The 14,271-nt window shown below is 34.8% G+C and overlaps 1 protein-coding gene across 16 annotated transcripts in view; it reads right to left on the bottom strand.

Annotated features, from left to right (window-relative positions):
* The window catches only part of LOC106671612 (ELAV-like protein 3), a 91,615-nt gene extending 81,782 nt beyond the window's left edge, over window positions 1–9,833 (bottom strand). For 8 of the 16 annotated variants that reach the window (XM_024228605.1, XM_014402552.2, XM_024228607.1 and 5 more), the window contains exon 1: window positions 9,631–9,833. In XM_024228605.1, coding sequence (XP_024084373.1) covers window positions 9,631–9,696 — 66 coding nt within the window. In that variant the 5' untranslated portion in view covers window positions 9,697–9,833. The other 8 variants (XM_024228611.1, XM_024228614.1, XM_024228615.1 and 5 more) reach the window with 5 other exon arrangements.
* Between the last annotated feature and the right edge of the window lie 4,438 nt (window positions 9,834–14,271).

Genomic DNA, 14,271 nt, shown 5'->3' with positions numbered 1-14,271 from the left:
TTGAAGGTGGGATAATAGGCCATCTCAAAAAAACCACAACCAGTTTTTATCCACACGTTACGGATTTATTTTAATCCTTCCTCAGGTGAGTTAACGAAAAAAAAACCTTCCTTGTTTTTGTAATCTTTGTAGTCTTGCTAACCTGTGTTCTTTTTAGTTAAATAGCGAGGTATGAACATAAAAAAGATTTCTTACTGTTTAATATTGCAGCTCTGAAGAAGGACCAGGGACGAGGCCCGAAATCCATTAGCATATATTGCAAAATATAAATAAATATATTGCAAAAAGTAAATAAATAAATGGTGTGTTTACTTCAAATAAATAACCAATATTCTAGATTTAAAATGCCTGATTTTAAATAGTTGGGCAGAAAATTCGATTGATTCAAATCATGCGAAAGGAATTTATGGGGCAAACAATAACTCAAATCGAAGGAAAATTCTCTTATCTCGGGTAATTTTTACGCATATATTTTTACTTAGTTATATGCCTTATCTCCCCACCTAAATGAATCTAAACTATATGTGATTTCGTTTTGTGAAGTAAAATTTATGAGAATTTATATAATTAAAATGACTGTTAGATCATTGTAAATATTCGAATATTCAAATTCTATAAAATTCCTTTTTTTTTAAATATGATAGTTGAGTATTAATAATCAGCCAGTTCTCATTTCAAAAACGGCGATATTGATTTTTTCCTCTCCGACGAACCAGTGCTACTTGGCTGATTCAACCGCTGTTCCTCTCATCTATTGTTATCGTTGAGCATCCCCCTGATTTTTTGTGTGTGTCGTATTCTGACGAAGACCGCCACCCCTTAATTCCCCTCGATACAAATTATAATATTGATTCTCCCCCACGCTTCAAAGTCTGGTGAACAAAAAGCAACCTCAGGTCCTTGACCTCTTCACTAAATTGATAAATACCTTTTTATTACTTTTCGGGTTCTTTTGGCAGCACATGGTCAAAGATCTCGGTGATGTTGGTCAAACGCTACGACACGAACCGATCGGCAGCTAGACGGATACTAGTCCTCGTGAAACCCGCGTCATTTTTAGGTTCAGAGGTTGGAAGAATAGAGGATTATTTGATCTAGACTTTCAGAACCGACAAAAACTACTGTTTACTTCGAGATAAATCTCGAAACTTTTGCAAAAGAATAACAATAAATATTTTCATCTAAAGCTCTTTTTTACAAGAGATACCACGCAAAACAAAATTTATTTAAAAAGAAGAATTATTCTGTGTAATTATTCTGAATAATTTCTTTCCTCAATAATTTCCCCTGAGGGAAAATTCTTCACAAGGAGAATTTACAAAAGGACATTAATTAGGATAAATGCCAGAAAGAGTCATAATATAATACTCACCTTGGTGTGAATTTTAATAATAAAAAGTAATCCTTCATTATTAATTCCAAAGGAAACAATTATAAACGAGAGGGTTGATCCAAGAAAGAAAACAGCTTTGAATCTTTTAAAATTTCGTTTTAGGGTGTATTATATTCGACTCGTCTTTGCCACGCTAGCGGTTCTGGGTTCAAATCCCGGTATAGCCCATCGATTTTTAGTTGCGAATAACATGTAGACAGTATTGTAAAGTGGTTTATTTATATTACTTAACTTTATTCTATGGCGTTAGAATGTAAATTAAACCCGACTATTAGGTCAAATTTTGACTGGGTATTATCGTTTATATTATTTTAAATCACGGATTTCCAATGGTTTATAGTAGTTTTCCTAAAATATCAATTGTATAAATTATTTAGCCGATAACTTAATTTTTACCCATCGGTTTTAATTAAACCTTTAAGGCTTTTAAGCAATCAAATCGGTTATTCCTTCATATTAATCTCAGAACTGGAACTATATATTGTCCAACTTCTGTGAATGATGAAGACTTTGAATATATACATTTCAACTGCCTTTCAAACTGTAAAATGAGGCAAATAAACAATATATTTATCATTATTCAGAAATCGTGATATGCGGTCTGGTGTGATAGGTTTCAGAAAAACATTTTCTTTATCGTGCCAACGTTTCGATCTTTATTGAGATCATCTTCAGGGCCTGGGATTTACAAACATTGTTTATGTTTGTATATTATTAGTATGTAATATATTTATAATTTCAATTTATATTTGAACATTTTTTTTCTAACATTTGTTCATTTTTAAAACTATTTTACAATAGTTAATAAACTTGAACTATATTCCACGCTTCAGGATTCATTCTGAGTAGCATAAATTGGTTATGCATAAAGTGAAAAGAGTCAGGGAGAGGCAAAAAGGACAGCCTGGAGGAGGATCGAGTGTCTCTCTGGCCCATCTAAAGGAATTGGCGCGGTACTTAGCAGCCATGTCAAGTTCCGCGGCTTACCCTGACGATTGACTTAGACGTCAAGGAATCAGAGATTCCAGCCCGGAATTCAAGCCAAAGTATAAAAGTACGAAATGGTACGAAACCTTTTACTGGGTTCATTTTCTTCAACAAAAAATGATATACGGGATCTTAACATTTACCCCTGGTATGACGTGCTTGACATTCCGGTACTTAAGGAGTTCAGGGACGCGAATTTGGCAAACTCTTGGTGTCCATTATGTCCTTCGGCCTGGTGTCTTGAGACGAAAGGGGTTTACAGATAGAGAACACGCGCAGATCTTTTTTTTTTTGACCCCAAGAAGACGACTGATATGACGTGGAGCTGCTTTGGAAATGTCGGGACTTAAGATTCAGAGGCACATTACCTCGCTTCTTCCAAGCTTTTTTGAAGAACTGAAGTTTCAATGTCCGGAAATTTGTTCAAGATAATGACTCCCCCAGGGGTCAGTGTTGAACGTTACATTTTTCTCGATTGCGGTGAACGGTATCCCTGACCAATCAGACTACTACTGTACGTTACGACAAGGTTGAAGAAGAAAAACTTTATTTTTCTATTTATCCTACTTTTCATTCCAAACTTTTATTACTGACATATGATTGATGATAATCACATTAGAAATATGGTAAGTATAATTGTACCGCTAAAAAGGATTTTATCTGAAACTTGGTTTGGAAGGAAAAAAGACAAAATGACATAAGAATATTGCTGGCTGGATTTTTTGATGACAGGTTTGGCTGCATTTTAGAAACGGGTTTTAGTTAAAAATTCTTTTTGAAAAGTGACGTTTTAAAAGAGTGTGTTTGAATTAAAAATCTTCTCACCTCGTGTCCATCAATTTGGTCCAAAAAGCAAAATTGAAAGGAAAAATTCTTATCAGGATTATTTTTATACATTAAGAAGAAAATATCAGAATTAATTTCAATCGAATATACTGAGATTTTTTAATAAAGAAATTGTATGTTTCGCATGAAATCTTATTTTCTTTTACACATTAAAATTTGATTTTTGATTAAGTCGATGAAAGTTCGGGTGGATTTAAAATTCAAATTGTATTAACCTCACCCCGTTTAAATTATACAATGAATATAAATTATGTTGTTAGCTGTGTGATCTTAATTCTTCCATCATATTTTGCAAAGATTCACCCTGGTAAGTTTAAAGGAAATCGTTAGTAAAATAAGCTTAAACTATCGAATTTTTGTACTGCAAAATAATTTTGAAAGACTTGAGACCTGCATGACCTTGGCTGTACAGAAGGAAAGAGCGCTCTATGCAAAATCACTTTGTGATAAAGTCCATACTTCACTCTGATTAAGATTCGTTTCGAATCCCTGCGTTAAGTGAGATTTAATAAGTTAAAAAAAGGCAGGTTTTATAACACTATAAATGGTTTTCAAGACAAAGTAATGGACTAGTTCAATGCTATAAATCTTAAAAACTATTAATCTTTTTATGTAAGGTTTCGGTTGAAATGAAAAAGTTAATGTCACGAGCTGGATTCGAACCAGTAATCGAAGTCACGATAGCTAAAAAAGGTTACAGGAGCGGCGTATTGAGCCGAAGGTCGTGGGTTCGAATCCCGCTCGTGACACTGACTTTTTCATTTCAACCAAAACCTTACATAAAAAGATAAATTAATTGAAAGAAGTAATTTGGTCAATAGACCACTAAATATAATAGACGACTTCAAAATATATTGAAATCCCAAAAGAGAGCATGCTTCTTTTTATACTGTGGTTATGTTTTTACTGCAACTTCCTTTGTTTTTCAAAATAGTTTATTGATATTAATTAATTTGTATTATGAAAGAAAACATGGATTTTCAATTTAACTATATTTTTTTATCCATGTAGAACTGATCTAAGGCACTAGTACAAACACGAATTTTTTTATGTTGTCTATCTTTGGGATCGCCCAAATAAGAAAATTTAAAGAAATATTGTTTAAGACTTTTTTTTTACGTATAGATATTTTCTTTTTTCCAAATAAATTAGCTAAAAAAATATATATCTACAGTATAAACATTATGCATTGTTGTGGTTTGTATATTTTCAAGCGTTCTTCCTCCTCACAGTCCTAGGTCTAGAGGAGTATGGATTATTGCTAAATTTTGCTGTATGTATCATATTTTGTTCTTACAATAAATTATTGTTGTCATTATATCTCTACTTTTAAAACAGAAACAACTAATGTTTTATCTATGAAGATTCGTTTTGGAAAGAGGAAAAACAGGGCTTGACTAATGAAAAATTATGTTTTATTAAGCAGGCTTAGATGGAATAAAAAAAACTGACTTTTTCTATTGAAAAACCAAACAACGGCCACCGCAGTACAGCATAAACAAGAAGCATCTTATGCTCAATAGGTTCGACAAAATGGCCAGTTAATTTATCACAGGGTTTTGAATGTGGCAAAAACTACTTTGTTTATGTTTTACTTTAAGCATACCTGGGCGAGTGGGTGAGCGTCAATTTTTGGAAACGGAACAACGATCCTCGGCGGATGAAGCATAGCCCGGTGCGGGTAGCGATGTGCCTCACCAGTCCGGAGTGTCCCCCGAATTGACATGCGCGGGGAGGATACAACACGGAATGGCTCAACTCGCAAACGCCGATTAATTTGGAGTTTCAGTTAAAAATATCACGATACGAGGGAATTTACCTAAAACAAGATTGTTTACTTACGGCATTGTTAAGTAGACGTTTAAAAAAACCCGGGGAATTTGTGAAAAAATGTTGTTCAGCAAAAACACATTTAATTTTAATCCCTGATAATTATGACCGCAATTAAACTAATATTTATCAAGTAAAATCACTGAATAACGTACAATAATTATTTTTGAAAAAAAAAATCATATAGCTTAGGTTTACAACACGAAAATCATGCCTTTATGCATTTTTTAAATTTTCAATTTTATTGAACTAAGTTTAAACTAAGAGAAACAAAATTAAACAAGCCTTTGAGACTATGTTAAGGTTAAGGTAAGGAGAGAAAAGAAAAATTGGTGTAATTGATAAATATTCAAACCAGTACAGGAGTCCACGATTTTTCACTGTTCGACCAAATTTTGGTCGTGATTTCCTGTTCAATGTGTTATAAACTTATAAAAAGTCCACTATCCGTAAATCGCAGTAGAAAGCTATAAGTAATTGTAATATTATTCTTACGTTAATACATTTATTAGTTTTATGCGAAGTGTAGTTGAGTTGAAAAATTAGAGTCACGAGCGGGTCTCGAACCCACGACCTCCGGATCAGTACCACGGAGGTTGTGTGTTCGAGTCCCGCTCGTTACATTAATTTTTCAACTCAACCATATTTTGCACAAAAATAAAAAATAAATTAAAGTAATCACTTTGGTTAATAGGACCAAACAAAAACATATAATTATTTTTATGATTATTTGTAAGGAAAGTTGCCTTCTGTATTTTAGGATTTCATCATGGGAATCTAAGTAGGTAAATTAGTTTGAAACGAATCATCAAACTCTCAGGGGACTTAGTATATAAAAAAGTAATATTAAATGGAATGTCAAAAAACAAGTTTTTTCTGAATATTTTTCTTAATGATATATAGAGTCTCTATGCTAGATGTTCATATATTAATTGTCTATTAAATGATTAAACATAAAATCATTAATATTCTTTATGTTCAAAAATTAAAATTTTATAAAATAAGAAGTTGTTAGTGTTTAATATTGATAGATTTCCACTGTCTCTAACCTCTAGTTTTTCTAATTTCCTTAAACGCGACGGGACTTGAAAAAGGTAATACTATAATGAAAAGTCAAAATTAAGCGTTTTCTGACCATATTTTCTTCTTATTGACTTATGGAGCCTCTATGCTAGATGTTAATCAATAAATAATTTATAACTTTTATATTCAAAAATGAAAACTTGGTACTGACTAAAGCTGAATAATTTCGATAGATTTCAACTGGCTCTGACCTCTATTTTTGTTCTGATTTCATATAAGGTGAAACATATTAGAGGGAAATGTTCAAAGTTTAACTTTTTATTTTGTACTTTTATATTTATAATGGGAAGAGGTACAATAAAGACAAAGAAAACAAGAAGAAAGAACCTAGGCTGAATTTACATCTACCAGGCAGATTTTAGTTGAATAAAATTGGTTGGATCTAAACCTGAATAATTATATCTAACTTCTTTCCATAGATGATGCTTTTTCGTCTTTTTTCTTTTCCCCCGGCAATCTGAAGTGAAAACTGTTTCTGAATGAGGAGAATAAACCGTGGGTTATGAAATAATCGATAGATCGTTCGTGTGATATGGGAATAGAACGAAATGGCGAATGTTGGTCTCTAAGTTGAACTACGAAAACATTGTATATCACCGTACGGACATCTAAGTTTTTGTAGGTTATTTACTTTTAAAGTAGGATTTTGGACAATCTAAGGAATAAATAAAATACAAAAATGATTAAAAATAATTCAAAGGCATAGTCGGTCCATCCCTAACATTACCTCCTTTGGAATTTTGTATAAAACCAACAAAACACTAAAATAGACTGCAATATTGGTTTAAATTTTATATGGATGGATATTTTAAAAAGGAATCATTGAAAAGTAAGATTTAAAAGAAAATAGAGGAGCGAACTCAAAGTTCTCAAATCGCTCGCAATAACAATAGGGATCCAACTTATGATTTAAAAAATGGATCCAAATATTTTAGTTTATTTTCTTTATGTTTTATGTTGTTTTTTAAATTTTATTTATCAGGAAAAACCGTTGATATGAAATTTTCAAAATTATATTTGGGGTTGATTTGTTTTGCGTTGTTGGGCCTTGAATATTAATTTTGGACACTTTTATGGGCGACAGATCATCACCCATGCGGCCGGGGTGGAAGGTCCGACATCCGCCCTCCTGCAGAGGGTTCCGGGGGTTAAGGCTCGCCAGGGACGGTCTGAAAGAACGGTCAAGATTGGAAGAGAGGGAGAGAGAGAAAGAGAAAAAACCGATTTCATACGATAGAAGGCGCGTGTTTCAGAGGGCGGCAATTTTTCTCCAGGCGAATCTCCTCTAGGGGTCCGCCGTTTCCAGAGTGAATGGGGGTATGTGTCGGTGGGAGGGGCCTACGTCTGACGCATAAAAATCAATAGACGGGGGTATTAGTGTAGCCGAGAGTAGGGGACCGACTCGCTCGATACCTTTCACCCTTCGCCATTCACTCGGACGAAGGTCCTTCGATGATTTCCGATCTTTGGACGTCTGAAGTCAAACGGCCGAAGACGCGGAAGGCCCGCCTTCGACTCCTGGTGGAAATCGCGTGCAGCCGCTCCCATCGGAGCCCATTCGAATCATACCTTATCAACCGGTTTTTTAACCGAAACCTCCTCCGAAAGAGTAAAAAGACAATAAAAAAAATAAATAAATAAAACTCCAACCCAAAAGATGACAAACTGACTAAAATCTAGAATACAATTAAAATATTACTGAAAAAAATTAAAGAATCCATTGGTAACAGTAAACACAACACAACAAAACATATCAACAAGTAAAATATCTAAATAACGAACACAATAAATTAAATAGGCATGTACACAAAATTAAAATACAAATAAATTTAAAAGAAACAAAAAAAAAAACAGAAAGAATAAACTGCCGAATTTTTGACATGCATGCTCCCTATAAGGACCGAAATAGCTGATTGTCACACTGAGTCCAATGTGGAATCGGCAAAATTTCGAAAATTGGCGAAATCTAATAGAGGGACGCAAAAAGCCGACGCTTGAAATATTTATTTAAAGGGCAAAAATGAAAATTGAATCCCCCCCCCGGAAGGAAGACTTCAACGGTGGGCGAGGGCGAATACGGCGGTGGCTTACCAAACTGTTTATTGTATAATTAAGACGACTTATTAGTCTGGATAGACAATGTTGTACACCGATTTTAAAAATATTCCACACGATTTTATAATAATGTAAAAAAATATATATGTATATATACATATACAAACGAATTCAGTTTTAATCAAAAAGAAAACATATTGTAGACGCCATGGAAATTATCACGTCATCTTGACTTTTTTTAAAAATTCGCATTGATATTCAGTGTTCTGCAAATAGAGTAAATCGATAAAAGTAGTCAAATAAGCGATGGTGAGAGATAAGAAAGGGTGTTGTTAAAATCACCTTGACGACGGAAGAGCATCGGCATTTTCTTTTCTTGTGATAAATTTGATTTAATTCCAGGCAAAGCTGAACTGGAAGAATAGGTTTTTGTTATAGTTTCTGGTTTGTTTTTTGCTTTTTTTTTAACAAGCCGGTCTAGTGATAAGTTGACGTGACAAAGCGCACGTTTGAAATTCCGGCGATTTTCTTTCGGTTGGGACGCGGTCGTAACGGAAGGAGGAAGGCGCCGATGGCGGTCACAAACCGGAAAGCGGTGACGAAAAAAAACAACTCTAATTTTGACACATGAATATGAAAGATACGTTATCAGGAAAAGAAAAAAACGTGCCTAAAATCACGGCAAAAATTCCCTCTGAAGGGCAAAAATACTCACTGTTTGATGGTGGTAATTTGGCGGAAAAATTATGATACTGCAGATTAGGAGCAAAACACAATCGAAGATTTATAAAGAAATGTAAACTTGTGCTGAACTACTATAAACAAAACACAAGTTGGTTTCAGAGTGTGCGGCAACTAAATGGCATTACTAGGGATTCTCTTTCGGAGTACGGGGATCAGCGCTCGGACGGGTACCGAAACAACTAACTTGGCCCCGGACAATAACGATTTATCCCATCAAAAAATAAGAAACCACCCTGAGCGGATATCACGGAAAACATCTCGATAAAATGCGACCTAATCGCCGGCCGAAAAGGGAAAAAATGTAATAATGTATGTGCAGAGATATCTTGGTATATGTCGGGACTATTTTCCAGGTAGCTCGAGAGAGGGTGGTGAAGGCCGGAGGAGGGTGGAAGAGGGCCTCACTAATCAATAGTGGCTGCGATAGCAGCTGCCTCGTAACACTCGTGTTATCTATTTTACCGAAAAGACTTTGTATCTAGAAGGAGCGCGCCCTTACCTCGACCCTTATCCCTATAAAGACCACGTGAGCTTTAATGGGAGAATCAGGTTCGTAGATTGAATAGAAAGAACAGCAGCTTCCTTCCTTCTCTTCCTTCCCCACACGCTCTACATGCACGTTTAGATACACCTCAGAGTCAGAAAGATTTGGCCAGACACAAACCTCAACGGAAGAATCGCGACTCACTTACAAAGCTCGGCGAGATGTTGTTCTTCCCAGGCATCAACTCAGGATGGATGTCCGCGAAATAGTCCATCTTCGAATACTCGCTACGTCGTCTCTAAAGGAGAAAAAAAATGACACGAAAACGCAAAAAAACTAAAACTAAATCGCTCAGTTGGCGTTGAACTACAACCCACGATGAAACTTTCCCGTCAACTGTCCTTCTAAGCTTTTGTGTAAACTGTAAACACGAGTTAATCCTTCTTGCACATCCGAGGTGTTTTGACCTTAAACCCATGGAGAGTTGCTCTGTGCCTTCTCTCAGCAATAAAACGATTAAGCGAAGTTTCTTTCATTCTCCGCCTATTTTCAACCAATTTCTAAATTATATTTTCTATTTTAACTAAAAAAAAAACAAAACGGCGATGTCTTTAGAAAATATTTAATTTGGACATCGTACTCGTAAAGAAATCGCTTTTAATAATACGTTAAATATAAGAATGTTTTTCCAATTATTAAATCAATCAAATGAAAAATTTAAATAATTAGAAAGTTTATTACATTACTACGTTACATTCAAGACCTCGTTCAAATCTACTTTACCAAAATTGTGATAAATAAAAATTTGTTGACATTGGCTGGAACATAATGTAATGAAAGAAAAGCTGTTTCCAATTGGTTTTCCGTGTAAACTTTTTCTCACCTTAGCTCACATATGTGCACAGCATTGCATTTATTAATTATCGATTGTTCTATAATTTAAAAAATGTTTTTCGCAACAAACATGTACTTGTCACATGTCACTGCTCAAGTAGAAATTTGTACAGGCTTAAAAAAGATGTTTCAACTAAAACTAAGTGGGGATGTCAGAGTTTCCCTGTGTTGAATTGACATTGGAGACGACTTCTTGGGATATCAAAGAAGAAGTTAAATATTTAGTTATTGTGTTTTTCTGTTACATTTATATCCTAACGTTTTTCCTATGGGAATTTTCAACATTTGCCTTAAAAAAAGAAAGGCAAACGTAAGCGAGCAGCTCTGAAACTGAGTTATATTAGATATGGTAACTCAAAAAATGAGCTACAGCCGAATGGATCAAGTAAGGAGTGATACTTAGTGGAGAAACACCCTAGGTCTGGTGGTTGAATAAGGATTTTTAAATAATAAATCTATTGTGGAATCCTATAAATTATAACCACACCTTGGAAAGTTCACATTTTACAAGAAGACTAAGCACCTGTGTCCTCCGAGTGCACTGCCGGCAACAGTGTCAATATTGTGACGGGGAAAAAATCATAAATGATCAAAGTTGTAATACGTATTTTCTATAAAAAATAAATTATTTACTAAAACCTTTTAAGGAACCCGATGATAATAACCTTTTACCAACAAACCAACCTAATCAGTATGAAGACGTTTAAAGACGTTAGAAATGATTATCAGAAGCTTTGTACAATGGCTTTGTAAAAATGTAACCGGAATAAATGATTTTTTTTAGGTTCCTGGAAGGTGGAATAAGGATTTAAAATTTTTTTTCTCCGACTGTGACCTATTGTCGAAGAGATCTATTGTGGGAATGTGCAGTCTTTCCTATAAGTTTTCCTATATACTTTCCTCTTTTGGTGTGAGAATTGCTTTACCGAAGTGGCGTACCGTAACCGGGCTAATGCTTCACATTCTCAAGGGATATGTGCCGATAACTCTGGTTCCTCCTGACTGAGTCAGCATTCTCTGCTTTGCTTGCTATTCTTTAGGTGTTAGTTAAGAGGTCATTGGCCAGTATAGAGACCAATTATTTCCAAAAATCCTGCTTGCTGGGAGAGATGACTTCCTTCGCATTCCTTTTTGAGATATTTATACATCTCTGAGCTTGCCTCATACTTGATACTTTTGTACATTTATTGAGTCTCTCTTTCTCAAGCTATTTTTTCCCGACATAAGCAGCACCCATTCCGGCGCACCTAATATTGGTTCTGGCCTTGAAATGGGGGAAAGGTCTGCCCCTTTTTTGGTTAGTTGGTCTATACCTTCATTCCCGGGATCCCACTTTAAGGTAACCTTGTTTGTTTTCCTAGTGCCATTAGGCAATTTAGTCACTCTTAGACAAGTTTGAAGTTGAAAGAATTTAATGGTTTTATAGAGTATTGCCTGAGAGTATGTAAATTTGTGTATCTTTCATATTTTTATTAACCCTTGTGACAGAGTTGTATTGTATGGACCTCAGCTTGGAAAATGGTTGGGATTTGTGCAAGGTCCTTTGTTAGAGAGCAGTTCTGCGTTTTTATCCCTACACCTACCCCCTGTTCCATCTTCCATTCAACTGTGTACCATATTAGAGCCCATTGCTGAAACTTACAGTTACCTTTCTTCTAAAGTTTTCTATTATCTATTGCCACTTGGAAGGGACTGTAAAAGTTGAGTTAAAATCATTATGACCATATTGCCCCTCTTATATAGGACACTCGCTTACACTACAGATTCCCAGCCCTACTCAGAAAATTATGTTGTAATTCACATACAGGGCAATATGAAAGAAGCTAATTTTATTTAATATCTAGTTCTTATAACGGAAATATAGAGAAAATTTGTGACTCTTTGGATCCGGGTCGTCATAAACAATAATTAATGTTCATTAATTTCATCTCCTACTCGTATGATATCTACATCGCGTGCAATATTAATGTGTAAATGAGCACTCAAGTCGAATTCCCAGCTGCCAAGAAGACAGTCTAGCCACTATAATTTACGAGCAAAGCCCTCGCTTTAGCAGAACGGAGGGGTACTTCAAAAGTCCTCTAGAACAATAATTATATTCAATTCAAAAAGCATTACTTGCATTGTTCAATCAAGTATATTTATAAATAATTGTTTATTAATGATAAATTCATGCTTTATATTATTATTAATATATTGCACTACTGACTCGAGAAAAAAATGTAATTATAAGAAAGTAGATAATATTGACTTGTATCTGTGATTTTCTTTTCCATACCCGGACTATTTGAGCCCATTAGACTTATTGGAACCGATTCGACGTGAGCCAAGATAAGTACTTTCCTCTAAATAGATGGGCACATATTTGGCAAGGGACGTGCTTTCTTCAGCCCTGGCCCTAACACGGACAACGATTCGAAGGGATTGACCGTCCTGTCCAGTGAAAAAGCCACTGGCTGACAGTGGATTTGGCACTATTTTGAAAAAAAAAGTCCTTGTTTAGATCAACCCAATATCATTCAAAACAAGTTGGATTGACAGTGAAGAATGATGATGTCGGTGTCGATTTTCATCAAAAGTACAGAAACTCCGGGTAAAGGACGGAAAATTTGAAAACACAAAAAATCAATGATACTTCATTAATTAAACGTATGTAAAGATTTATCAGTAATATTTTTATTCTGAAGACTTACTTATCTTCGATATTGATGTTATGGAGATTAGGGATGTGGTCTTTTTAACAATGAATTACTATTATAACTTTGCCAATCTTTCGATATTTTGTTTAATCATCATCAGCGCTAGTTATAAACGTTTTCATTTAATAAAACATTTTCTCACACATGTAGCTGCCATTTATTTATTATATTTTTGTCTTTTAAAATTAAAAGATTAAATGTAATTGTTTTGAAGTATTGACATTGTAACATGCACTGATGAAGATCAAATAGAAGATCGAAAGCTTCGCAAAGTTATAATAGTAATTCATTGTTAACAAGACCACAACCCTGATCTCCAAAAAACCAATATCTGTTTAGATTTGGTTGACTTTATCTTTGATGCTTCATTGGACTGCTGTAAAACGTCCGACGCTATGCCTCATGGAAAATTATATGTACTGAATAATAACAATCTAGATAAGATCTCCGAGGTGGTCATGCAGGGAGTCATCTTAAGCCCATTACTGTTCTCCTGTTTTATAGCAGACATTATCGTCCGCAGTATTTCAGTATTTTCCCGATCGTGGAGATTCTTGAATTGAAATTGTCCTCCTATTTGGTGATTTTCGTTTTATTACATGCATTATGCCCAGATTAAGTTAAATACACTGAGGAGGGGGAATTATCTCACTGTAAAGATTAGTAAAACGAAAACATTAGTTAGGCAAAGATAGATAAAAACACTCTTTACTATAATAATTTTGCTGTAGTATAATATGTCGTCTGTGGAAAGTTCTTTATTAAATTCTGTATTGTCTGTGATCACTTTATTCTAAAAGAAAATTTACCGTATGCAAACGTAAAAGGTTAAAGGTTAAAAAGAAATTTTGGGTAGTGAACAAGCAGACAATCTAGCTAGGAGAGGGTCTGAGAGACGAATTAATAGGCCCAGGACTCCTCTCAAAATAGGGCCACACAGAACAGAAGGAAAAATGGACGAGTTTTAAGGGCTTCAGACTTGGTAAACTCATAGTTTGCGACAAACACATTGAAGCGTTTAAATAGGGTAAAACTGAGACCAGTGATAGAAATCACTGGTGACAGGCATCTGAGAAAACACGTACACAACTTGCGAAAACAATGATGACCCCATTATGCAATGAAGAGGAAGAAACTCCCCTCCCCCATATTATTTATAGGGCTTGTGGAATACCAAACCTCCTATTCCGTTTCCTTCTCATCATCATCATCATCAAGAGCACCTTACGTTTTGACACCAGTTGTGCGCTGTTTCT

Source organism: Cimex lectularius, unplaced genomic scaffold (assembly GCF_000648675.2).
Source record: "Cimex lectularius strain Harlan isolate CLEC.00 unplaced genomic scaffold, Clec_2.1 scaffold141, whole genome shotgun sequence".
In the NCBI taxonomy this organism is placed as follows: domain Eukaryota; kingdom Metazoa; phylum Arthropoda; class Insecta; order Hemiptera; family Cimicidae; genus Cimex; species Cimex lectularius.
This window is presented reverse-complemented; position numbering and strand designations above follow the sequence as displayed.